At 37.6% G+C, this 26,924-nt stretch overlaps 1 protein-coding gene and 1 long non-coding RNA gene across 7 annotated transcripts in view; one reads left to right on the forward strand and one right to left on the reverse strand.

Annotated features, from left to right (window-relative positions):
• Window positions 1-26,924, forward strand: part of PRDM5 (PR/SET domain 5) — a 158,952-nt gene that overhangs the window by 45,751 nt on the left and 86,277 nt on the right. For 4 of the 5 annotated variants that reach the window (XR_012059148.1, XR_012059149.1, XM_072938001.1 and 1 more), the window contains exons 4-7: window positions 22,029-22,203; window positions 24,463-24,637; window positions 25,783-25,875; window positions 26,135-26,256. Coding sequence is in view for 3 of the 5 variants with exons in the window: in XM_072938001.1 (XP_072794102.1) it covers window positions 22,029-22,203; window positions 24,463-24,637; window positions 25,783-25,875; window positions 26,135-26,256 (565 nt within the window). In the remaining 2 variants the exon portion in view is untranslated. The remainder of the gene's footprint in view (window positions 1-22,028; window positions 22,204-24,462; window positions 24,638-25,782; window positions 25,876-26,134; window positions 26,257-26,924) is intronic. The other variant, XM_031691568.2, reaches the window with a different exon arrangement.
• LOC140700070 (uncharacterized) lies at window positions 5,177-5,689 on the reverse strand. 2 transcript variants are annotated; one of them, XR_012078277.1, is made up of 2 exons: window positions 5,564-5,689; window positions 5,177-5,463 (listed from the first exon to the last, which is right to left on the reverse strand). It is a non-coding gene; the product is annotated as an uncharacterized lncRNA (long non-coding RNA). The 2 variants fall into 2 exon arrangements; XR_012078276.1 differs by having other exon boundaries at window positions 5,560-5,675.

Below are 26,924 nucleotides of genomic sequence, written 5' to 3' on the forward strand. Positions count from 1 at the left end.
ACACTCTCACAGAAACACCCAAAGTAATGTTTGAACAATTTCCTAGGGACCCTTATGGCCTAGTCAATTTGACACATAAAATTAACTGTCTAGGCTGGGAACCATGTTTTATTGAATTTTGTATTCCTGTGTCTTAGTGGAGAGCTGCACACAATATTAGGCTCAATATTACAAACTGTGAGTGATCCATGATCTCTCAGTGGGAATTAGGGGAAGAAGAGAAAAAGTTAAGGCAAGAAGTTTTTAGAGAGCTCTATAATTAAAATGCATTGAACAGATCATTCAGAGAGTAAAGAAACATTATGTTCTGTTGGGGAGTTGACTGATCACATGTGAAAACTCAGCTCCTGAATCCTAAACTGCAGAAGAGGAAGCAAAGCTCTGGTTGGCAGAAGCAAGAGGGAAAGGAAAAGAATAAAGGAACTAGCATCTCTTTGAGAATTTACCATGTGCACTATTCTAGAAGCTTCATGGACATCATGTCATTTATTTATTTATTAAAAAAACTCTGAGAATTTAACAATTTACTGAGGGTTATGCTGATTTCACCCAATTCTGAGTCTAAAATCAACAGGGGCAAGAGGGAAAGTGAACAGAATTAGGTCCTAAAGGAAGCGGAAAACATAGTCATTCAGAATATTTCATTCCTGATATTATTAGCTAACTAGATTTTTTTCAGTACAAGTAAGTATTGGATACCCAGTGTGATTACTGTTTCTTTTTGTATGGATAATTGAGTGAGGACTCTTACCAAAGGGCTGAGTGGGGATGGAAAATAGGATCTTTTGGCACGCAGCTATATTCAAGCCACTTTTTAGATTGTTCCTAACGTGCATTGATCCAACCACTCATTTAAATTGATCTTTTTTAAATGTATAGACATTAGTTTTTTTCAAGTATCTCATGTTTTTCGTAGTTTTCTGAGGCCAACGTGTCTCACAGGATCTTCGGTTATGTCCTAATTTTAATATACAGACTCACTTTAAGTCTTTGTAACTGTTACCAGTATTAAAATTGCCTATAGAGCCATGAAATCTAATTTAGGAAACCCATTGTTTCTGAGGTTCTTCATTGTTGTATTTTAGAAAATATTATTCTATTTAAACTAGACTCTTTTATCCTTGTGCTTAAATAATGATTTTAAGCTTTTCTCAAATTCCATTTTGAGCATTTTTTCCCATTGGCTATTATTTCTGAAGCATCAGTTACTCTCTCTGCTGGCTCAAACTTGCAAGGTGTTAGGTGCTCGGCTTGGAGTTTTGTCTTAGAATCCCTCAGGTAATCTTTGTTTGAGGATTTCCTTTCACTGCACATTTTGCTGATGTACTGAATTCTTTAGTTAGTGAAATACTGTCAGTCAGTGTTTATCTCCATTTTTTACTACCCACATTTGCTACTCTAGGTCCTGTTTATTTATTTCACTATATTGTAGCCATCTACACTTGTCTCCTTTTTAGTAACCATGATTTCTAAGACTTAAAATAGTTTTCATGTTCATTCGGTGTATTCAGTGCAGTACTTTTCTTCCTCTGTATCAACTGTGTTTCTTTCCTTGAAAGAAAATAGGAATCTACAAAAGATGATGACTGCAGCTTTGGCACTCTAAGAAATTATTATTTGACTTAATAAGGGGGGTGAAATGGAGTGGGAATAGAATGGGTTTCATAAACTAACTAGAGGCTCTGTGAAGTTTCACACTTGAATTAGAATCTGAACAGAGGCCATTGTGAGAGTCTTCAGTGCAGAAGTGATGACAGTGCCTTTAATTCCTTTAAACATGGTTTTGGCTTTTCCTAAGAAGTGGGTCGAGTGCACTGTTACCATGTTTCTTCCCACGGAGCACAGTGTGGACCTTTGCTAGCTCCCTTGGGGGTAACGTCTTTCTTACTTGAACAGTAGCTGGAGTAGCAGATTTCTCAAGGTTCAAAGTCACTTCTGAACTAGGGGCAGAGAGCTTAATAGTTGGGTCATGTGGCTGACTATGATGTCAGCCTTGTGATTCGTTGGGATAACCTCCTGAGGACTGCATTCCAGAAACATTGAATTGGTAAGAGAAGATCATAATGTTTCCTGCATAACATTATGAATCACTTGCATTCCAAATTGCATCTGAAATTTGGGGTATTCAGGAAATTTTTTATTTGAGCTGTATGTCCCAGGAGTGGAGTAAATGAGAAACATTTGTGGCTATGTGGCTTGCTTGGTGGAAAACATCAATACCTGGTCCAATTTTTTTGGACAAGGGATTAAGAATTTGAGGTCTGTTCTGGCAGAGGATTGGAACTCCTTTTTGGAGACTCAATTATACTTCTAATTTTGCAATTTATTTGATTTTGGAAAATTTGCTTTGGAAATGATGATTTAAGTATCTGAATTATTGAAGAAGGTTCTCATAAGCAAACAATTCCTCCCATGTGCACACATTTGAGAATAATCAGTTGAACTGTATGTTTAGACCAATGAAAAATATTTCCAGCTAAACCAGAAAATTCTAAATGGTAAAGATGTGGCTTTGAATGAACTAAAAGAATTTCTTAAGCTCCATAAGAAATGAGTGATTCTTATTAAATGCTAATTTTGTTACGCTAAAGGAAAAATATATGTAATATTTGAAAAAAATAATTGATCTACTCAGTGTTTTGCTGGTTTTTGAAAATTTGTGATCTTTTGCTAGAAAACCATTTGTTTAATCACAGAGTTATGTCATTTAAAGATGAAACTTGGAGTTCTTTGGACATTTCAGAGATAGAAGGTTGTATCTTATGTTCTTAAGGACATGTTTCCAGACATATCTTCCTTGGGACTTTTCACAATATATTGTCAACAGAAATTGAAAAGTGGCTTGTTGTTCCAAGAAAAAGAAGCCCATAGAAAAACATTTGGGTCTTGGTCTACTACTTTATAAGGAGTGACAGCATCTGGGGATGGTCTAAATAAGTCAGGAGGGCCCAGGGCCCTGAGTTGAGCTTGTGATATCAACACAGCTCCGCCCCGATTCCGATGTCAGTTTCATTCCCCCATTGCCAGGGGAGCTATTTTATTACATGTTATTTGCTCTCCTACCTCAGCCTTGTGTGAGGATGGACAGTCGTAGGCAGTTTATCCTGAAGTCTTTTCTGGCAACACATGACATTTCATTATGGAAGAGTTGGGAGATCAAATGTGGATCAGCAGCAACTTGGAGCTTTTTTTTTTCCCCTGGAAAATTAATTTTTCGACCTTTCACATTTACATTTTTTCCACCTGGAATTAATTGTTTAATATATTGTTAAGTAGCAGGTAAGATTGACTTTTTTTCCTTATATGTATATCCAGGTGATCCATAACCATGAGTGAAAAGACCATTCTTTTCTGATTTTACTACAGGATAAACTTTGCTATATCAGGTCACTGTATAATTTTGAATTTGTTTCTAGGTGTTTGGTTCTTTTCCGTTGATCCATTTTTCTGTACCTATGCCAGAACAAGTGTTTTTATTACTGCAGTTGTATATATTTTGATTGTCATAGCATTAGTCCTCAGTCTTTGTTATTTTCTTCAAGACTTTCTGCTAGTTACTAAAAAGAAAAAGAAAAGAAATTAAAGTCACTAGGAATATTTCTCTGTTTTAGTAAAAAATTTTAATAAAGATAATGCAGGAAGTATAAACATAGTGATCTGTATCTTGCTTTGGGTGATTCTGAACTTGAATGTTTTTAAAGCCTGAATAGGACTTCCCACTGTCATCAAGTCTGAGAGGTTGACAAACTTATCAAATAGTGATAGTGTTGGTGCAGAATTCAGATGGCAATGGTACCAACCAAGTATTCAACAAAAAGAAATATCAAAAGGATTTATCACTAATACCCCAAATTATAAGCAGTTTCCTCCAATTCTGTTTCTTCTCTATTTCTGTGTCTTCCTATCAGATTTATACAAATGGAACTTACAGAATCTGTCACAGAATAGTGAAGTGCAACTCTCTAGTGATTTTCTTCAGTAATATCATAAAAATATCAGTTCAGTAACTAGCAGATCTGTCTTTTAATGGGCTATCTTCCTGTAAGGCGCATATTTGCCTTTCATTAGGGTCAAAATTTAAACTAAAGTAAAATTACAAGTAGTGAGTTCTATGAGGTTTTCAATTCCAGCCCTACTGTGACCATGTGTTCCTGTGGGGAATAGGAGAATTTTATTAGTTATCAGTTTGTTATTTTCATTCAGGTTGTCATTTATTGGCAGGGAAAATGAATATGCATAGAAATATCCTTAAGTTATCTATAGTGATAACCTTGAAATATGAGTTAACCCTTAATAATGATGATGATGGCAGCTAACACTTTCTGCATGCTTGCTGTGTGCCAGTAAGTAGTGATATGTGTTAAAACCTTAATACTTACTGTGACCCCATGAGATAGACACTGTAATTACCATCTCCCTTTGTCACAGGAGGATACTGCCACACAGGGGTCTAGGTAACATGCCTGAGCCACACAGCCTGGGGGTAGCTGGATAGGATTTGATCCCTCATGATTTATCTTCCCTGTCTACCCTGTGAACCCCTGTCTCTAAAACCTTAGAGTTGAGATACTTTATAAAGGAGTCAATCCAGATTTTGAAAACCTTCCATATATCCTAACCTGCTATTTAAGATATTTTTGAAACTGTGGAAAATTTGCAAAACAATTTAATTTTTTAAAAATATATTTTAATTTATATCACATATTCCTTGATATTTTTTAAGCTACCAAGCTATCCTTAATTCATTACAAAGGAAGGACTGTACCTTTTTCTCCTTCATATAAAGGTCATGTCTAGGCAATATTTGTCCTGGCCTCTTTTTCCCATTGGTCCCTCTCTCCTCATCTTAGCTGCTAGCTAATATGTTAAAAACGAGCTAAAGTTAACATTGAATTGAAATTAAAAATAGTAAAATTTCAGAATCAGAGCACGTCAGGCTGGGTATAGGGGAAATTTTTGAGTAGGTAGGACTTTCTGTGCCTCTCAATCCAGAAACCATAATAAAATAGGAAATGTTGTTAGCTTTCGATTGATACAAGCGTTCTATGAATTGCTTTCATTAGAGCATGACTTTTGAGCTATTTTTCAGAACGATTTTCATCTAGCCTATCTTATCTGTATGTATCTGTGGTTGTATTAGTTATGTATTGCTGTATGACAAATTTCCCCTGCACTCTCACAGTTTTAAACCACAGGCCTTTATTATTTCATACATTTTCTGAGGGTCGAGGATTCAGAGGAACTTAGCCAAGTGGTTCCAGAGTTCTGGCTTAGGGACTCTCACGAGGTTGCAGTCAAGCTGTCAGCTGGGGCTCTTTGATCTCTGAAGACTTCATTATGGCTGAAGATCCCACGTCCAAGTTCATGTATCTATTAGCAGGAGGCTTCAGTTCTTAACCACGTGAGCCCTCTCTAGGGCTCCTCACGACATGGAGAAGCAGCTTGCTTCTCCTGAAGAAAGTGCTGAGGGAGAGAGAGCAGCAGCAATCTTTTATAACCTAGTTTTGGAAATGGCATACCATACCATCATTTCTGTAGGATGCTGTTAATCACACAGACCCACATTGCCATGGTCCAGCCCAGGAGGAGACTGCACAAGGGTGTGGATACCAGAAGGTGGACCATCATTGGAGGCCATCCTCAAGGCTGGCTACAGCAAGGATCAGTGAGGGAAAATGTGCTTTTTAGAAGGGTGGGGTGAGGTTAGAATCAATGACAAAACAAGGCCAGAATATAGAATCAGACGGAATGCAGAAGCCAGCCCAGTTCGGGTACTAGTTAGGAAGGCAGTTTTAAGCAATAGGTTCCTGACCCTTAACGTCACTGGCTGAGCAGTTTTTTGTTTTTAACTCCGTCAACCAGTAGCTCCTGCGCGTCTGCTCTGTGTTCAGCATTGGCGATAGTATAGTTAAAAAGATGATCTAGTTCCTGTCTTCACAGTGGTAAAAATAATCTTTAAAACTCCTTTCCTCTTTGTGAATGAATGGCAATAATACCTACCTCTGGATTTTGTGGGGATTAAATTGAAAAGATAACGGATGTAAGACACTTGGCCTCTATATGTGTGGATAGAAGTTACCAAGAATTTTCACTATCCCTGCCCTCTCTTGGTTTGTAGTTTTCATCTTTGTAGTTTTGCCTCTTTGTAAATCAGAGCACAGTCTGTCTTATTCCTTCTAAATCCCTCTCAAGATAGCTAGTATAATGCTAAGCACGTAGAAAACGCCTCCGTAAATATTCGCTGCTCAGGGGACAACCTGCTGGCTGGAATGACGGAGCGCTAAGGGGCCTGCTCCTGACTGTGGCGGCAGCAGCTTGGCTGCCGGCTCCTGGGCACCTCAGTCGTTGGACGTGTGCATCTGTTTAGGACACTGGAGCACTGTTTACTGACTGTGACACTGTCCTGGCTGTGGTGGTGTGGCCTGTCTTCTCTTTGGAAAGACAACTAGGACTTCACAGACACAGGAAATGGCTTGAAGAGACGATGTCTTACCGTGCTGTGCAGAGACCTTTACTAGGTACTGGATAACAGTGGTTTGACAACCTTAGAGACAGGTGTAAGGTCATCCTGCTGGGTTATGCTGAGCCACTTGCCAGCTCTTCTAAAGAAGCAGGTTTTGTGCAGGCCGATTGTTTCTTACAGAACACAGCTGCATTCTGCCTGCTTGCAGGTGTCTTTCAGGATGGAGACTGCTGGACACTAGTAGGAGGTGCCCCTAGAAATCACTTAAAGGGCACGTACGCTCTCATAATTTTGTAATGCAGCAAAGCATTAACCAAAAAGAAGCCACAGGGCCGAAGGACGTTTGCTTCCCAATTGATTTTGGGCCTTTGATGACAAGATTGGTGATAATCAATTTATGAAATAGAATTGAAAATAGAAATTCTATGAAATTATTCTGGGAGGAAAAAGTGCTGAGTCTTGCATTTCATATTTAATTTAAATGTATTATTATTATTACTATTCATTTAGAATTAAATTCTCTTTAATATTGAATTTAAAACTTTTAACATTTGAAACTTAAAAAATACTTAATTAAAAATATTCCTCATACCTCCAGAACAGAAACCCAAACTGCATAATATATTGATGGTCTCACTTACAGAAATGATTTATTTACATGTGTATTTCTGCCACTAGTCTGAGCCCCCCAAGAACGATCTGTGTCAGTTTTGTTTGTTTTTCCACTGCCCACCCTGCACGGGGGCTTTTGACCTGGCTCCCCTGCTCTTTTGCCTCTTTCCTGATGTGGCACACCTAGTTGCATGTGCCTTGTCAATTCAGAAAACACTTATGTCTGTTTCCTTTGGAATAACAGAAAGCAAATGCTTCCACTTGAACTCTGGCCTGCAGTTTATGTGTGTGTGAGTATGTGGTCTGGCAAAGTGTCACACTTTCACTCTCTCCCTGCTGAGTATGTACTGGTACGTGCATACACGTTTCAGTCTACTGTGTGAGTATTTTTACCTCTTCGCCAGATGACTGTGCAGCCAATAGCACCTCATCACTATGTCAAGTCTTTTTACAAATATGACTACAGACGATCAGAGTCTTAAATTAAGATATTCTGCTGATTAACAACTAGACAGTCCAGTCTGGATCGACTCAGAAACTTGGGATGCAGAATAATGCAATGGCCAAGATTAATGGGAAAAGGTCTTTGCCGTGACATTGTAGTGTTCTTTCAAGTCATACTTAACAAATGCAATAATGAAGCATTGGTATTTGAGAATTAGTCAACTTTGCATTAAATACACTGAAATTAAGCTATGTCATTGAAAGGTTTATGAAGAGAAAGGGGGTGGGGAGAGAGAACTCGAGAGTTTGGAGTTTGTAGATACCTACTACTATACATAAAACATAAACAACCAGATCCTACTGTAAAGCACAGCGAACTGTATTCAATACCTTGTAATGGCTTATAATGAAAGTAATATATGTATGTATAAACTAGTCACTCTGCTGTACACCAGAAGGTAACACAATACTGTAAATAAACTACATTTCAAAACAAAAAAGAGAAGAAGAAGTACGGTAGAAAAGAAAAAGATGAAAGTTTATCTCTATTTTATTTGTTCCCTCCCTGATCTTAATTGTTTCCTTCCTTCTGCTGACTTTAGGTTTTGTTTGCTCTTATTTTTCTAATTCTTTTAGGTGATAGTTTAGGTTGTTTACTTGAGATTGTTCTACTTTGAGGAAAGCCTGTATTGCTATGAGTCCTAAGCCCTCTTAGGACTACTTTTGCTGCCTCCCATAGATTTTGTGTGGTTGTGTTTTCATTGTCATTTTTCTTATGACATTTTAAAAATTTCTTCTTTGATTTCATCATTGACCCGTTGGCTTTTTAGCAGCATGCTGTTTAATCTCCATGCTGTGGTTGTTTTTCTGTGGTTGACTTCTAGTTTGATGGCACTGTGATCAGAAAAGATGCTTGAAATAATTTCTATCCTCTTAAATTTGTTGAGGTTTCTTTTGTGCTTGAGTACATGGTCTATCCTAGAGAATGTTCCATGAGCACTTGAAAAGAATGTATATTCTGTTTGGGGGGGATGTAATATCCTAAAAATATCAACCAAATCCAACTGTTCTATTGTGTCATTTAGTCTCTCTGTTGCCTTACTGATTTTCTGTCTGGAAAATCTGTCCAGTGATGTTAATGGGGTTTTAAAGTCTCCTTCTATGATTGTGTTCCCATCAATTTCTCCCTTTATGTCTGTTGGTATTTCTTTATGTATTTAGGAGCCTCCTATATTGGGTGCATATATGTTAAAGAAGAAAGTTTAAAATCTTTTAGTTGCTAAAAAATATAATGGAAAGAAGAGACATTTGTTTTTGTTTTTTTTTTTATACTGAGGTTTTTAATATACAATAGTATGTATAATAATATAAAAATACCTGTGAATACAAAACTGAGAGGTAACAAATGTTAAGTTTGTGCTGTATATACTTAAAACTGATTTTTGTAATAAAGAAATAAAGCAATAAATGGAAGTAAACTAACATTTGCCCCAATTCCAAAAATTCCTTGGAGGCAATCACTATAATGAATTACATGTGTATATTATCAGTCTATGTTCATGCTTTTTTCTTTTTAACATTTTTTATTGATTTATAATCATTTTACAATGTTGTGTCAAATTCCAGTGTTCAGCACAATTTTTCAGTCATTCATGGACATATACACACTCATTGTCACATTTTTTTCTCTGTGATTTATCATAACATTTTGTGTATATTTCCCTGTGCTATACAGTGTAATCTTGTTTATCTGTTCTACAATTTTGAAATCCCAGTCTATCCCTTCCCACCCTCCACCCCCCTGGTAACCACAAGTCTGTATTCTCTGTCCATGAGTCTATTTCTGTCCTGTATTTATGCTTTATTTTTGTTTGTTTGTTTGTTTTTGTTTTTTAGATTCCACATATGAGCAATCTCATATGGTATTTTTCTTTCTCTTTCTGGCTTACTTCACTTAGAATGACATTCTCTAGGAGCATCCATGTTGCTGCAAATGGCATTATGTTGTCGGTTTTTATGGCTGAGTAGTATTCCATTGTATAAATATACCACATCTTCTTTATCCAGTCACCTGTTGATGGACATTTAGGCTGTTTCCATGTTTTGGCTATTGTAAATAGTGCTGCTATGAACACTGGGGTGCAGGTGTCATCCTGAAGTAGATTTCCTTCTGGATATAAGCCCAGGAGTGGGATTCCTGGGTCATATGGTAAGTCTATTCCTAGTCTTTTGAGGAATCTCCACACTGTTTTCAATAGTGGCTGCACCAAACTGCATTCCCACCAGCAGTGTAGGAGGGTTCCCCTTTCTCCACAGCCTCTCCAGCATTTGTCATTTTTGGATTTTTGAATGACGGCCATTCTGACTGGTGTGAGGTGATACCTCATTGTAGTTTTGATTTGCATTTCTCTGATAATTAGTGATATTGAGCATTTTTTCATGTGCTTTTTGATCATTTGTATGTCTTCCTTAGAGAATTGCTTGTTTAGGTCTTCTGCCCATTTTTGGATTGGGTTGTTTATTTTTTTGTTATTGAGTCGTATGAGCTGCTTATATATTCTGGAGATCAAGCCTTTGTTGGTTTCACTTGCAAAAATTTTCTCCCATTCCGTAGGTTTTCTTCTTGTTTTACTTCTGGTTTCCTTTGCTGTGCAGAAGCTTTTAAGTTTCATAGAGACATTTGTTATAGATACAGTGAAGCAAACAACAAGAATACCCTATTTATCAGAGGAAGAAACTAAACTCTAACAAATATATGTATATATCATATATAAGTTACATATATATTATATATGAAATTTATTTTTAAGTGTTAAAACTAAAATCTAGACATCTAAAATTAAGTATACATACCACTTGCTGCCAGGCAAGATTTTCTGTGTGTGTGAATGTAAAGAAGAAAATGGCTTATATTTATCATATTTAATGTTAAATTTTGTCTAGGTTAATATGTTTTCTTTGACTAGAAGTTATTTCAAATGTACTTTAGATTTTTTTCAAATAGATTTGATTGTAGCAATATAACAAATGTCTTAAATTTTAAGTTTGATTGTGTTAGTTAGGTTTCTCTAGAGAAACAGAATGAACAGGATGTGTGTGTGTGTGTGTATGCAGAGAGAGAGAGAGAGAGAGAGAGAGAGATTCATCATAAGAAATTGGCTCACATGATTGTGGAGGCTGATAGGTCCCAAGAGCTGCAGGGTGAGTCAGCAAGATGGAGTCCAAGGGGAGCTAATGGTGTCATTCCAGTTTGAGAACCAGGATAACCAATAGTGTAGTTCAAGTATGAAGGCCTTCAGGCTTGAGACACAAGAAAAGCAGATGATTCAGCTCGAGTCCAAAAGCAGGAAAAAGCCAGTGTTCCACTTTGAAGGCAGTCAGGCAGGAGGAAACCTCCCGATTGGCAGGTCAGCCTTTATTCTGTTCAAACCTTGACTGATTAGATGAGGCCCACCACACTGTGAAAAGCAATCTGCTTTACTTAGGCTACCAGTTCACATGTTAATCTCATCCAGCAGCACTCACACTGACAAGCCTAGAATAATGTTTGACCAAATATCTGGGCATCCTATAGTCCCATCAAGTTGGCACATAAAATACACCATGACATTGATCAAATGAACAAATACCTTATAGGTTTCTACTTTCAGTCTTTTTTCCTGTCACATCAGCCTGAGGTAATTTTCCTCAAATGCCGCAATTCACAGGGCATGTTTAATCTATGCCTGACTTGTCAGTGCCTCCATGTGTTGAAGCTGCTTTCTCTGTCTAGTCTTCTGCAATTTCCCTGTAATACCCAGTGTTCTTGCTAGGTTTGTTCTTTTTCATAGCACAAATGTGCCCTCCACAATGCTGTGATTTTGCTGACAATGTTTTCCCTACTTTAATAAATTCATGCCCTCCTGATCTTATCCTGTTCAAAACCTATCCAGCTTACAAGGTTTAGAGTGAATTTCAAACACTGTTGTGAAACTACCTCCTAAAATTCTACAACTGCTTCTCTCTGTACAACTGTCTTGGCCCTTTTTCGCTCTTTATTATAGTTTAACCAATTAATTCTGTTTCCACCAAGAGCATTTAAAGTCCTTCAAGGTGGGAACCAGTATGCATATTCTTGTAAGTGTGGGTATTCTGCAGTCATGTGCACGTTATGTGCTATAGTAAATGCGTTAAATGAATAAATACTCAGTTTCTCTAGTAGATTTTTGAATTAACTCTCAGCATGTTGAGTGGGATGTGCTTGGCCTGACTCTGGTCTTCTTTCCGAGGAGCGCAGTCTGTTCTTTGTCCTGCTTGGTTACAGTGCTCCCGATTGTTGGCCAGCTTTTGAATTCTTAACAATTTGTTAGGAATGGGAGACGGATTCCTCAGCCCTTTCTGTAATGGGTTTCACTTAAATGAACAACAGACTTGCCTCTGGTGTCTTACTGATTCAAAAGGTTATGACAGTGTTTTTTTTCCCTGTTACTTAATTCAATTCAGCAGATCCTTTGTTGACAACCTTTAATGAGCAAGGTGTTGTGTCAGTATTAAGATTCATACAAAGGAAAATACAATATATGATACAGTGCCTGCCCTCGGGGAGCTACCAGTCTTTGGGGAAGGGGAGAGGCAGGGGGAAGGAGAAGCCTGTGCCTAACTAACTCTCATGCAATTTAGAGTAATAAATACCAGTGGCATAAGCAGGTCTGGGAACAAGCACAATTGACTCGGGACTCAAGCAGGCAAGTCTGGTGGTGAGGACAGAGGTGTGTGGTGTGCAGGTAACCCAGAGACGGGGCTGCTGACTGAGAGGACTTGAGCATCATTTGGCAGATTTTAGGATGTGTAGAGTGTCCGGTAAATCTGAGAATCAGTTAACTGAAGGTCGGTTAAAAGAGCTTTTGATGTAAAATAGAGCAAAAAGAAAAGAATGAAATTTTGCCATTTGCAGCATCATGGATAGACTTGGAAGATTTTGTACTGAGTGAATAAGTCAGACAGAGAAAGACAAATACTGTATGATATCACTTATATGTGGAATCTAAAAAATACAACAAACTGGTGAATATAACAAAAAAGAAACAGACTCACAGATAAGGAGAACAAACTGGTGGTTACCAGTGGGGAGAGGGGGAGCGGAGGGGCAATACAGGGATGGGGGAGTGGGAGGTACAAACTGTTGGGTGTAAGACGTGCTCAAGGATGTACTGTACAACACGGGGAATATAGCCAGGGTTTCGTAATAACTGTAAATGGAAAGTAACCTTTAAAAATTGTATATAAAAATAGAGCAAATATACTGTGGGAACACAATATGCCTTCTAATTGCTTATGTATGAAATAGCTACCCTATTTTCCATAGCATTATCTGATTTAAAATTTCTTGGCCTGTCACTATTGATAATTTATCTTTAAATTAAATAACTGAAGCATAGTTTTTTTTTTCTGTGACAGGCTGGTTTCTTAGGATCACAGTTTCTTCTTTTTGTTCTCATCTTTTCTCTTTTTCTCTCTATGATGTCATGTTTGCTTCTTAAGATGCTTCAGACATTATTATCTTCAGTTGAACCCCCTCAAAGGAAGATGTATGTGTGTTAGTGACTTGTAATTAATATTCTTTGTTTATAGACTTTATTTTTTTGTTTAGTGTAGTATCTTGTTCTTTGAAATCATATTTTCACATCTTGCTGTGTGGCTGATTATAAGCTGTGATTAGAAAAAAAGACAATTTATTTGCATTTGTCTGAAACTTCATTTTTCTTATAGAACTTTCAATGCACTCCAAACAGGAAATGAGCTTATCCTGCAATGTTCACTATTTTAAATACTATTTTCCTTGATTGTGAGATGTTTTCTTCTTGCTCTCAAAGAAAATAATTTAAAAAAATATTGTTTTGCTTAAATTATTGTGTCAGTCAACTTTTGCCAAGAAGACTGCTCTAACCAACAAACCTAAATTCTTAGTGGTTTCTAGCAACCAAGATTTATTTCTTGTTCACACTAGTATGGACTCCTGGAAGCTGTGACCCTATTCACAGCTCCGTTCCACGTGGTATTTGAAGGAACAGCCCTTATCAGGGACATGCGTTTTCCTGGCAGAGGGGAAGGAGCAGTTACCCGAACATGTGATGACTCCGAAAGCTTTCCCTTGGACATGGCTCGCTTTGCTTCCCATCACATTTCATGGGTCAGTGCAGGTCACCTGGTCAAACCTGACACAGTGCACAGCACACCGCCCCCACAGGCAGCACTATAAACCACATGGCCGCCTGGTACAGTCCCCCTACTGGGAGAGGAGCAGTGAATAAAGTGGAAAGCTATGATCTATCATAGTTATGTCTCATTTTAAAGAGTTTTGGTTTTATTGTTAGGTCAATACTAATAGATACAGTTTGTAAATTTAACTATGGAAATGACTTTTTTTCCTGAAGTTCTTTACTTCCGTGTATCATGCTCTATAGAAATGATGTTGAGACTGATTCAGAATTTTAGTAAGGAAGAGTTAAGTGAGAGGATGTTAAATATGAAATTCTTACTATTTCATTATGTTTTCTTTTCTCCACCTTGATCACTTGCCTCCTGGCTTCTATTGATTATTGAGTAGGATTCCAAACATTTTCCCATCACACTGATATAGATTGTTTGAATTTGTAAGATCAAGATTTGTTTTGAAGATTTGTTTTCCTTTTGATTACTCATTAGTCATCTTAGCTAGATAGTCTGGATTTTCACAGCTTACTACCTTTTGAATACAATGAGTTGTGCTTTTGCCAATTTCCAAATCATGGTTTTTCTTACATAGTCCACATGTGGACAACAGTCTGCCAACAAAGTAAACAAAAACCAAGTTAAGTTACAGACAGATGCAGCTGAAATACCAAATCACCCATGGCCTCTTCTGGAATTGTGTTTATTTGCACACGGTGAAGATTCGTATTTCCCTGCAAAACAAGAGACAGTTACTTTTGCTGTTTTGAAATAGCAGAACTGAGCCTCACCTGCAGGAGTTGATGAAATCTGTCCTAGTGCGACATGGTCCCTGAGAAGGGACCACGGGGAAAATGTCAGAGAAAGTTGAGGTTTACAAGTTATGTCTGATGTCGAAGGGAGATAGGGAATTTAGTTACGTTTTCTAGACATCCAGGAGTGCGTGTTTTGAGATAGTGACAGAATCAGAAAGAATTAGCCTGGAAGGCATGCTTAGTTCATTTGGTCCTAACTATTGCCACAGTACAGAAGCAGTCACATTGATAAAATCTTATCAAGAGATGCTTATATTATTCTATGCAATTTCCAAGGAGGGGCCCTCCAACCTCACAAGGTTGTACAGTGCAGCTTTTCCTTGACATCCTAGTTAAGTGTTTCTCTCAGTTCCATCCAACCTTCCTTCCAGTAGGGTGATGCCTAAGAGGGAAAGCAATGATCCCATTGGCCTGCATGCGTACTTTCCCCTTTAGATTCATTCACTCGGCTCTCATAAAGATGAGTTTATTTCACTTGTGACTGAGTCCAGCTCTGGAGGGGATGAGGTGATAAAGTGAACCTCCATCATTTTCCAGAGCTGATAGGAGACTTGCCTAAGGTGAAGGAGCCCAAGAGTGGAAAAGCCAAAGCCAGAAGAGCAATCTTTTGACTCCTGATTAAGTATTCTTCCTTTGATTACTGTATAAAAGTAGCTACTCTAAGAATATATTAAAGTCGGATGTAGACAGTCAGTGGAATGTATGTTTTTTTCTGTCCGGGAAATTGAGGCAACGCAGTAAAGAATAGGTGCTGAGCCCAGTGTCTGACCAAGAAAAGAAAATTATTTTGTCAGTCATTGAAAAGTAAACAGAAAGAATACAGAATTACATGAGGACAAATCCCCTTTAGCCCTTAAATGCACTGGGTTATTTTAGGCTCATTTGGAAAATATTTTATCCAGTAAAACTGAAATTGTAGCTGCCTAGATTAATTCTGCTTCATTCCTGACCTGGTCATGCCAGTTCTTCTCATGGTTCTGGTTCTGGCCTTAGGGTCTAGACTGATTCTAGGATTTACTCTGTATGATCTTGGTAATTTGTTTATTGATCATTGCTGAGCCTCAGTGTTTCCATATGTAAAATGTGGGCTGCTTGGAGGAGTTCTTGTTGGAGATGAACGGACCCTGAGGCTAACATCTCCTAAATGCCTGCTGTCTACCAGACATAGTTTATATACTCTGTATTTTTTTTGACCATTAGAGCAACTCTTTAGAAACTCCCATCCTCATTTTATAGATGGGGTAGCTGAGATGGAGAAAAGTTAAGATGACCTTTCCTAAGTATATATAGTTGATAAGTTGTGTACTTGGATGGCAAGCCAAGTTTGTCTGACTCCAAAGCAAAGTCTCTCTGTCCAGTGTGCTTGACATTTCTGTCCATAACCTCACAAAGTTACTATGAAGATCTGATGAAAACTTTAGAAAACTGCAAATTGCTGTATCAGTGTGAGATAATGTTATTTCTTCTAAGTGTTTCTAGCTGCTTATCAGAATTTAGCAGAAAGATCCAAGGCAAAAGTATGTCTAGGGGTATTATTTTTTCTGCTTTATGGATGAGGAAGTTGAGGCTCACAGGGATAAGGAAGATGCCCACATAGCCAGCAAGTGGCAGAATAGGATCAGTCCCTAGTCTGGCTCTAAAGCCCACTAGCCTTGTGTTCTTCTCTAAGCCTGGGTTCTTGCTCTGGAGTAGGGGCTGGGATTCCATTGCTCATGGACTGGCTCCTGTGATGGAACTTCCCAGCCATTGATCTCTGATACCCTGGTAAGCTAAGAATAGGTTACTAGTCTGTGTTGAGATATTGATACTGATGATGGTATTTTTAAGACCGTCTGCACTAAGTTAACCCATTCAGAATTTATGACAGTTGGATACAGCTCTGCTTATATGGCAACCCATCTATACTTTCTGAATTCAGAAATGATTCTATGCATACGAATCTTGGTGGAGCCCCTGCCTGGAGACAATGCTCTATAGTTGGCCATATCACATGGCACTACTTCTCACTTTCCTGCTGAATCATCTCAGCCAGATTTTTGCTTTTTTCTGAATTTGTTTATCTTTGTTATCTCAGTTTGTTTCGAAAACCCTGACAATCAGGATATTCAGAGAAGTTTTTACGTGTGTGAATTTGCCTGTAAATCTGAATTCCATAAGATGTGATGTTACCAAAGTGATGAATATAATAAAATCCAAGCCACCACTCTTTTCTTCAGCATCCTTCAGAGAAACAGATCAGAATTCTATTAAGCTTTTCTTATCAGAATGCATTGGCTGTTTAAAGGAAGAGCTTTGCAAATAGTTTATTATCTAAAATAATTTTTTTTTCCATTTGGGGATTGTGAAGACTCTGCAGATTTGCTGAGGAATAGTAATTAGCTTTAAAACATGGCTGAATTGACTGATGTTCTGGAGCTTCTGAATGAAGGACCAGATGAAAATACATTTATATGTACGGAGAAGCTATGGATTCAAAGCAAAGATTTGTACTTGGTGTTTTAGTTTGAATCTTTAAGAATTATTATTTTTAAATAGAGTAACATCTGTGAATGCTTGAGGGCAAACCTCATCAGCTTGTGCTCTTCCTTGACCCTTCGCCTCCTCTCACCTTCTAGTCTGTCAGGAGATGGTGTCAGCTTTCTCTTCAGATCGTACTCAGAATCTGGTTACTTCTCACCATCTCCACTATTTCCCTGCCACAATCCTCCCATATCACCACTCTCTATGACCTAGATCACTGGAACAGCCTCCTACAAAAGTAAAGAAAGGAAAATGTTAGTAAATATTTTAATAATAAGTTCTGTCTTCTGTAAACACAGGCTATTAATATTCTCTTTTCCTAAGCATTCTTTGTAAAATACTGAGCAAACTGTTACACGTACATCTTATGCTGTGGGGGACACACGGCAGTTCTTGTCCACTGCCTTGAGGAGATCATCTTTGGGGAGACGAGGATCACATATTAGAGTTTCACTGATCATATGAATTAAGTGACAATAACCACAGAAATAAATTACAAGTGCCCAACTGAAGTAAGGCATTTTATATAAGGAACTCCAGGAACCTATGTGAATTTTGTAGATTAGAAAAGGTTTCATGGAGGATGGAGGTGAGCTATGTCACAGATGATGCTGAGGAGTTGTAGCAAGGAGGCCACATGGCGTCTTTGCAGTTGTGCTGAGTAAGAATGAGCTCAGTTTTCTAAGAAGAATGTACCAGCTGGCTGAGGAACAGGAGGTAGCTTCACTTGAAGGATAATTGCCAGTGAGAGGACGAAGTGGGTTCAGGCTTACCACTTGGTAAGCCATTGGAGCCATATTTGGGCATAAGACTGGTTCCTATCCAGTTGCTAGAATCCTGAGATGGGGGAGAGGGGGATGGACCCAGCCAATATTATTATTAGGAAATCTTGAGGGGAGTTTAGTATGTGGTTTTGGAGAGCATGTTGGGTGTAGCAAGTGTGACCAATTGTCCTGTTTTCCCAGGATTCTCTCAGTTTCAGCACTAAAAGCCCCATGTCACAGGTTGAAACCCCCCAGGCAAAGTGGATGGTTATCGCTTACAGTCTAGTATAGTTGAGACAAGCGATTGTTATCTGAGGTCCAAACCAGAGTAATGTATTAGCATGTTAGCAAGGGAACAGAGCATGACAACCAAAAGCCCAGGGCATTCAGAGCTCTGGTAGGCAGGCAGTGGAGTTGAATTATATTTTGGCTGAGAGCAGTTGAGCCAAATAAAATGTACTCAAAAGCAGCATTGTCAAAGCAACTTTGCCTGTGTGGCAGTCTAGTTGAAACAAATTCTGAAAAAAAAAAAGAGCATTTTACCCACTGGCTTTCAAGTTTTGTATAATAATAATAATAATAATAATAATAATAATAATAATAAGCAATAACAACAACAACAATAGCAGCAGCAGCAGCTACCTTTAATGAATCTTACCTTGAACCAAGCACCTTGCTAGATTTTACAAATATTCTCACCTTCAGTCTTCCCAACCAGCCTATGAGATGGGCATCATTATTTTTTCCATTTTACAGACAAAGAAACTGGTCGTGTGAGAGATTAAGCTGTTTGCTCAGTTACAATGCTAATTAATCAAAGATGGGGACTTGAACCCTGGCCAGCCCAAAGCCCGTGCTCTTAGTCACCATGTAGTACCATCTCCTGGTATCAAGGAACCTGATTTGTTTATTATTTATTTTTTCTTTACTACAAAAGTAACACTTGTTAACTCTAGAAAAATTGTAACATAAGGAGTGGCAGAAGACTATGCAAAATATGCACAATTCCCTCTACTTAGAAACAAAGTCTGTTAATACCTCTGCTGGTATCTTTGTTTTTTTTTTTTCGAGGGCACATGATGTACACACACACACACACACACTTTTTTCCATAAAAATGACTCTTGATGAATCTTTTAAAGCCAATTGCTAGACATTTATTTTTTCCAACTTACTTTGTCAGATGTTTAGACTGTTGCAATTTTTTGATACTACAAACAGCTTACGGTAGACATAATTAACTGAAGATGACATACAAATAAAATAAAGCAAAATGCAGCAAGACTGAAAAGCGAAAACCAAAAAATTCACAGTGATGAACAGTAATTCAAGAGATGCATAACAATTATTAAATCAGTCACTCTGGGTTGTATCCAGATCACTAATACAGTGAAAACCAGTGACTGAGGAATATATGCTTTTGAACAGACTGTGATATTGAATAGCTTTCTTGCAGTTAAAGTTGGGTTTTCAGCAAAATCACCAGGAGCCCCTGACAGAAACCATAAGCAGGACCCCAACCCCCAGGCAAAGTCCCAGGAAGGCAGCTGATCCCTAAAATGTAAATGCAAGAAATGACTTTGTTGTGGAGGAACTGTGCTCAGGGAAATACGCCACAAACCCAATGACCTGAAACCATAGCTGTGAGAAACAGAAGTAAATTCCAAGCTAATATTAAAACAGTTATCAAAGCTGGAGGTCGTGGCCAGGCTCATGACAACTGGGGGGTTGATGCTGGGTCTCAGAGTGGTGGGTCAACTCTCTTTAAAACCTTTTTGCCAAAGGGCAGGACACTGGGCCTGGGATGAGCCTACAGGTGGGGAGAATCACCCCAGAGAGTTTAAAAGAGCTCCAGGGATTAGAAATCGGGCAGGAGAGTAAGATAATGAAGAGCTGTTGGGTGGTTAACTCAGCTAAGTATAGGCAAGGAAGCAATTTAAGAGGGTACGTCTTAAAACCAGTGTGGTAGCAAATGAAAAGGAAGAGACTTTTGGTCTGGGCGGTGGTAGGAATTACACGTAGAAAGATATCTAGGTATCTCCGTGAAATAAATAGATGGGAGTAATAACTGTCATGACGTTCCTCTTCTTATCACACGTTTAGTGTGCAGACAGATCATGTAGTTAGTTGATCCTTGGAGCTTGTAATGCTGACATTAGTTTTATTAAATCAAAGTTTTAATTGGCATATTAAAATTTTCTTTTATTAAAGAACCCCTAAATAGGCATGCTATGTCTCAGGATTGCAGATTAAGTTAATGCTATCATGTTTTAAAATTAAAAATTATTATCTTCTCTTCGTGCTATGAAGGTCATCACAAAATTAATGACTGGTATGCTGGAAAGACATTTCAATTAACTTTCTTGGATATTGATCAGATAAGCCCTAAGATTTATGATTATTTTCTGAAATCTTCATTAGATGAGTCCTTTGTTGCTTTGAATGACTCTCTTAGCAAGTAGTTTCCAAACTCTGGAAAGTATCGCTTCTGAATTAATTTACCAAACCCTGGGAAGTATCACTTCTGAATTAATTTAAAAAGAAATCTCTCTTTTGCTGAATGTCCACATTGTGTTTTTTTGTTTGTTTTTGTTGCCCTAAGATTAACAATTGTATAGAAGTTAACTGTGTTCTTAATTAGAAATAACTTTTTGTGTTTCTGGAGGAATGAAATTCATGAGCTTCCAATGCTCTAAATATTACAGTAACTTCATTTAATTAACTGCAGCTAATGGCTAGATTTGCTTCCGTGCTTTGAACTTTTGAGTCAGACCTCCCTTGCACAGTATTTGATGCATATGATCATCATTTCTGTCTCTCCCATGGAATTTTCTAATATTTATTGTTTTTAAAATTACGAAGTAATCTTTGTTGTAAAAAGAAACTAAGACAGTATTCAATATAGACTGCTCCTTCTCCCAGCTTCAGAATGATAGCTTTGTAATGGTTTGATGCACACTTTTACAATCTTTCATGAGGTTCTGCTTGTGCACACATAATACACACATACATATATACACTCAGTACACATTCCTCTTCCTCCCTGCTACCCCACCTCTTCTTCTGTCTCTTCCTCCCAAATGTAAGTGCTGTGACACTGCCAATGGAGAGAAGGCTTTGTTCTATGTTCTTTGCTTTATTGGATTTCACTCCTGGATGGACCTTATAGTCCTTGTCCTTTCCCTCACTTGCCCACCACAGAGGTCCAGTAAATTTGCTCTGCTTCTCTTTATCTCAGCCACCAAAACTAGCAGCCCTCCCGGAACAAATTCTCAGCTCTGTAAAAGACAGCAGTTCTGGGTGTTTCTCCTGGGGACAGCCAGCTAAGCAGCCCCAGTTCTGGCTTCCCTGGTGATTGGCCCCAGGCCCAGAGGGGCTTTCGTATCAGTTGATTCCAAGTGTGGAGTTGCTTTGGGGTTTCCTTGGGTTATTCTTTGCAGCATTCCTCTTCTCAGTTTATTATGGACTGAGATTTCTTCTGCATTGTCATTTCAACTCTGTCTAATTTCTGTCTTCTAGAATTTTCTAAAAAGTGTTGGGATGTTGATGGTAGAACTTGTTTTCTTCTCTTTTCTGTCATTTTAGTGGGATTTAGGTACACATGATGATCCACTCAATGCTTTGAACCTTCCAAGTGCCTAGTCTTTTTCCTATTTCAGGTCTAGCTTTTGGAAATTCTTTCAGGGTTCATTTTCAGTTCCTTTGATTTGTGTTGTAAATTGAAAGGTCTTTTTCCTTTCAGTATTCTGTTTAGTACCAATCATAATTAAATCATTGCTATCTCATTGCTCTCTGTTTGGTTTCAGAAATGACACCAGTGCTCAGGAGTTTTCTATTCTACTGAATTTATGGACCTTCACAAAGTGTTACTGCACAAAGCCAATTACTGATTCTAAATTTACTTTAAGAAATTTAAATAATAATTATCCTTATTTCATTTAATATATACATATACATATATGTATATAAATGTCACTATCTTTAATATATATTTGTATTTTATTTGCTAGGTGACTAAATATTGTCAGTTTCCTTTGCCAGCATCCAGATCAATTGGAGATATAAAAAATAATGGTAACTTATCATAAGCACATGGTACTGAATGTATCTTAAAATGATTTCTTAAATACTATCAGAAACAAATGAATGATTTAGCATTTTTTTTGTTATTATTGAGATATATTGGTCATTCAACAGTGTATTTTTAAAATTTTGTCTCAGGAAGGAGAAAATATTTTCTATTTGGCAATTGAAGATATAGAAACAGATACAGAGCTTCTGATTGGCTACTTGGACAGTGACATGGAGGCTGATGATGAAGAACAGCAAATTATGACAATGATCAAAGAAGGAGAAGTCAAAAATTCTAAAGGACAATCAACAGCTGGCAGAAAAGGTATTACCTGTAATTGACGGTCTGAGATATTGAAAGTTGTAGGATAAATATAGTTTGAACTGTGCTTGAATTATAATTGCATTATAATGGGGTGATCTCAAAATAAAGTTAGTTTTTGTCAGGATTGCTCTCAGAGGGTGTCCTGTTGCGTGCTTGTCTTTCAGCAGGAAGAGAATGCCAGGTGAGGGGTAATGGATGTGCCCCGTAGCACTGCCAAAGTCAGCGTCAGCTCCCGGCTCCCACTGCTCTCACTGGTGGGTGGTGGTAATCAGGATTTTTGTATTCTGGCCCTGAACCTGCCATTAATCAGTGTTGTAACTGGGCAGGTCACTAACTCTGAGACTTTACTTCCTCATCTGCACATGGGGAAAGGTGAGTTCAGAGGTGTGCAGCGGTCCTGCTGGGCCCTGTGGGATTATTCCTGGACCTCACTCCTGTTTGAGATCCTTTGAGAATCTGGAGCTTCTGAAAGTCTTTCTCTGCTCCAGTCGTAGAGCCGTACAGCACTGCTAGGCTGTTCCAGTTGGGTCACCAAAAATGCGTGATGACCCTGGGTGGACCTGCCCAAATCTGCCCTACAGTCCAGGAGGTAGATGGTGCTTGTGTGTCATCCCCGGGGAATAATCTGGTGTTATTAGGGCTTGTTTCTGTTATGTGTGGTGCTCCTGATGGAGGTTGAGGGAAATGTAAATAATGTTATAGGTGTTCACATTTTGTAATAGGCTGATACTTAAACTGCAGAGTATTTTTCCCATTTACTTAGCAAAGCCACTTCAGAAGTTTTTCGCCACTGTGGTAGGAATGTCTTTTAATGGATTTTCTATTCTAACTCTGTGTCATTGACTGAGAAAGTATGAGTAGTCCCAGTATTGCCAGATTATGTTTCTATTTCTTTATCTTTATAGTTGGATTATTTAGGAAGATGAGGACAGTCTGTCCATCTTTCAAATATGCATTATGCTGTTTAGAATGTCAGATCTGGGGTGATGGGAATTAATTCTGTATTATTCTGTTTTCTTTCTTTTCTCTTCTTTATTTATTTTCAATGTATTTATTTTCAACATTGCCCCAAACATTGAAAATAATACTCCAACCAATATTAAGTTATGGTATTAGTGTCCACTATTTTCCCTTAAAACTAAGTCTCCTACTTATCTATTTCATCCAGTTTTTCTTTACAAAATGTCAATTTCCATTACTTTTGTAAAAAGAATAAACAAACTTAAATAGATTTTTAGATCATATGAATCAGGTACTTACATGGTTGATATTTTTATTTTAGAGTTCAATTTTGTTTATAAAAGCAAAACACCCCCCCACAAAACCAAACTAAAAATCCAAAACTAAAGCAAAAACAACCAAACAACCAGCAAAAGAAATAAAAAATTCACTCAAATATCAAACAATGGAGAGTTTGGTTAAATAAGTAAGTTATGGTACCTTGAGTTTAAAAAGAAACTTTTTGACTTGAGAAAAATGTTAAATGGAAAAAATAGCAATATATGAAATGGCATGAAAAGTATGATCATAAAAGGTAGCTGTTCTTAGACTGTGCTGAAAATTTGAATGTGCCAGAGTCAGGCATGGAGATAGATGCTAGTTCTCTTGCTTATGGGACCACGGGTGGCTTTTATTCTCTTCATATTTTCTGCATTTTCCTTAAATCTAATCTTATTTGATAAGCAGAAACAAATACATATAATTTAAATAGCATGCTTTGAAAAATTTGGGTAGAGCTGTGACAGTCCACATGGGACGAGCCAGAGAGACAGTGGAGCCTCAGTCTACCTGCTATAATGAGTGCTGTTTTTATGACCTTGGTCTTTTTTCACATATATGTGAGATTCCCTTTGGTAACTCAGTGTAGTTCCCCTTGGTTGGATTTTTCTCTTCTCTTGCAGCTAAAAGTGAACTCAACATGACCTGTTTCAGGGAAGACTTTGGCTTTCCAATTCGACATTTGTAATAGCTCTTTGATGTGAAAAGTTAACATTACAGGGTAAATTAAAAATTGATTTTGATTTTGTGTTAATTTGATGAAATGCAGGTTAAATGATTTTTGAAATAATGTATTATTCTCTAGCAACACTTCCTATTATTTTTCATGGACAGCCTATTTATACTCATAAAGATAATAAGAATTTACTAATCTGGTACCACTAAAGACAGTTAATTTTGATTTTAAAAATGAGGGCAAAACTGGGCAATTCTTGGCTCTTCATTTTTGTCTTATAAATCTGCTTGCTTGTAAATATGCAGATCGCTTTGGCTGTAAAGAGGACTATGCCTGTCCCCAGTGTGAATCGAGTTTTACCAGTGAGGAAATTCTTGCTGAGCATCTTCAGACATTGCACCAGAAACCCACAGAGGAGAAGGAATTTAAGTGCAAGAGCTGCGGGAAGAAATTCCCAGTTAAGCAGGCTTTGCAAAGACAGTGCGTACATTACAGAGTCTCTAAAATTATAAGCTAACACTTTATTCCACTTGGTTTGTCTGATAGTTTCTAACCTGTATGTGTGATGGTGTGTGTAGAACAATTAAGCATTCTGTATTGTCATCAACTTACCTTTTCTGAGTATAGGTTGTTGATTTTTGAAATATTCTGATTATGAAGTTTAACAAGTAAAATTATTTATGCTAATCAGCCTTTGTCCATTTAATAACTTGCCATTAAATATTAAGCTCGTTGGTTTACTAATCTGAAATCCGACATTCACAATTTAGCTGGTGCTTTGAGGTCGCAGATCGAGTTTCAGTGGTCTGTACTTGATATTCCCTCTGCAATCAGTAAAAAAAAAAAAAAAAGTTTAAGGAATGGAGAGAGTTCAGAGCATAAAGGACGCAAAGACATTTTGTGAAGCACTGTGTATTTCATAGCAACGTTGGAGAACTAATTTAAACACGACTAGGTGCAGGCTATTAAACGAATTAAAGAATCCCACGCATTGCTCTGCACCATTTATTATGTTAACTATTTATATTAACATCATTAAAGTTATCCTTTTACTTAAATATTTTTCAGTATCATGAATAATTAAAAGTGAGCAACTAGATATGTCTATTTATAAACTTTTATTTTAACAGAATGTCACCTTGCATATAAGCAAGAAATCTTTAACATAATAATGTTTCATTTTTTTATTCATTAAAATTCTGAACCATGCTGTATTTCATATTAAGACTGTTTTCATATATGCATCCACTTTTGCTTATAAAATTTGAGATGAGAAATTTCTGCTCAAAATAAACTTTAAAATTTTACACTTTTAGAACAGCAAAAGATGATACATTTGGAAATTTTATTATAAACTCTTAAAAAAAAAGCACGAGCTATATAGTTGTTAATGAATAGATTCTAAAACTGCATTCTGGTCAGCTTTTATTGAATATAATATTATATATTCTACACCAAAGATACTTTTACTGGGCTGAGTCTTATGGCTAAATTAGGTGCTACTAAAAATTTTAAAGAGCAAAAGGCAGAATGAAAAGACAGATCATTCCAAGTAGAGATATTTTCGTAAGATTTTGTCTTAGACTTCCAGTTTTCTTTCTTTCTTTTTTTCTATCTCCCCTCAGTGTTCTTCAGTGCTCAGCAAAAAGCAGTCTGAAGGATTCTTCACGAAGTTTTCAGTGCTCTGTTTGCAATTCTTCCTTCAGCTCAGCGTTGAGGTTCTGTGTCTGAGTTGTCAGATGGCTGTTGTATAGTGTGGGTCATTTCTGGCATGCATGCTTTCGTGCTTCTTAGTGCTTTAGTATCATGTGGCTACAGAATTTCAGTGCTGTCCTTCTTACCTGCCCAGGTAACGCTTGTAAGGACCCCGAAACTCTACAGGGGAGCATGCCTTACAGAAGCCTCCCGGGATGTTCCAAGATTGCAGGTGACTTCACCATTTCTTCTCCCTGTTCCCCTTTCCTGGTTGTCTTGTAGTTTTGAGCAGCACCAGGAGACTTGCCGGGGAGATGCCAGGTTTGTGTGCAAGGCTGACAGCTGTGGAAAGAGGCTGAAGAGCAAGGATGCCCTGAGAAGACACCAGGAAAATGTCCACGCCGGTAAGAAGTCATCGAAGGGTCGTTTTTAAAGGGAGCTTCCTCTCCCCAGGCTGCAGAGATCTGTTTTTCATTCTCACTCTCAAGGAGAGAGCTTGCCTTTTCAGTGTATTTCACACAGATGTGGAGCTCTGGCAGTGGAACTTTTTTTCTTTCACTGAACGCTGTTTCTTTTTAAGTTGATTTCAGCAATATGTGTCATTTTTCCTATCTCTGCATTAATCATAACCGGAAACTTCAGCTAAGGTCTAGTTGTGCTTGGTAGCCAGGTACGTTAAGAATGAATGTTTTAAATAATAATTTCAGTGTTTTAGCATGTGAAATTTCTGTTTTACTAGATACATTTTAAAACTATTAAGTGATGCCCTTCTGCCTTAATATTTCTACAATAAAATTCCACTAAAAAGATCCTTATATTTCTCCTATATTGGAGAAAATGACTGGCTACATTTTGACATGGGAATTGAACATATTTGGATTTATAAAAGAGATACTATTTGAATTCCTTCTAATGGCTAGCTAAACAATAAGACAAATAGAAAATTTGTCACTTAGATTTCATCTGCTTAGCACATGGTAAATGTATTTGGTTTAGGGATTGAATCTATTGCACTAAAATGAACAGATGAGTATTGTCAGAGTTAATTTTTTACTTCCCCCATCTTTTCCTT

Source organism: Vicugna pacos, chromosome 2 (genome assembly GCF_048564905.1).
Source record: "Vicugna pacos chromosome 2, VicPac4, whole genome shotgun sequence".
NCBI classification, from domain to species: domain Eukaryota; kingdom Metazoa; phylum Chordata; class Mammalia; order Artiodactyla; family Camelidae; genus Vicugna; species Vicugna pacos.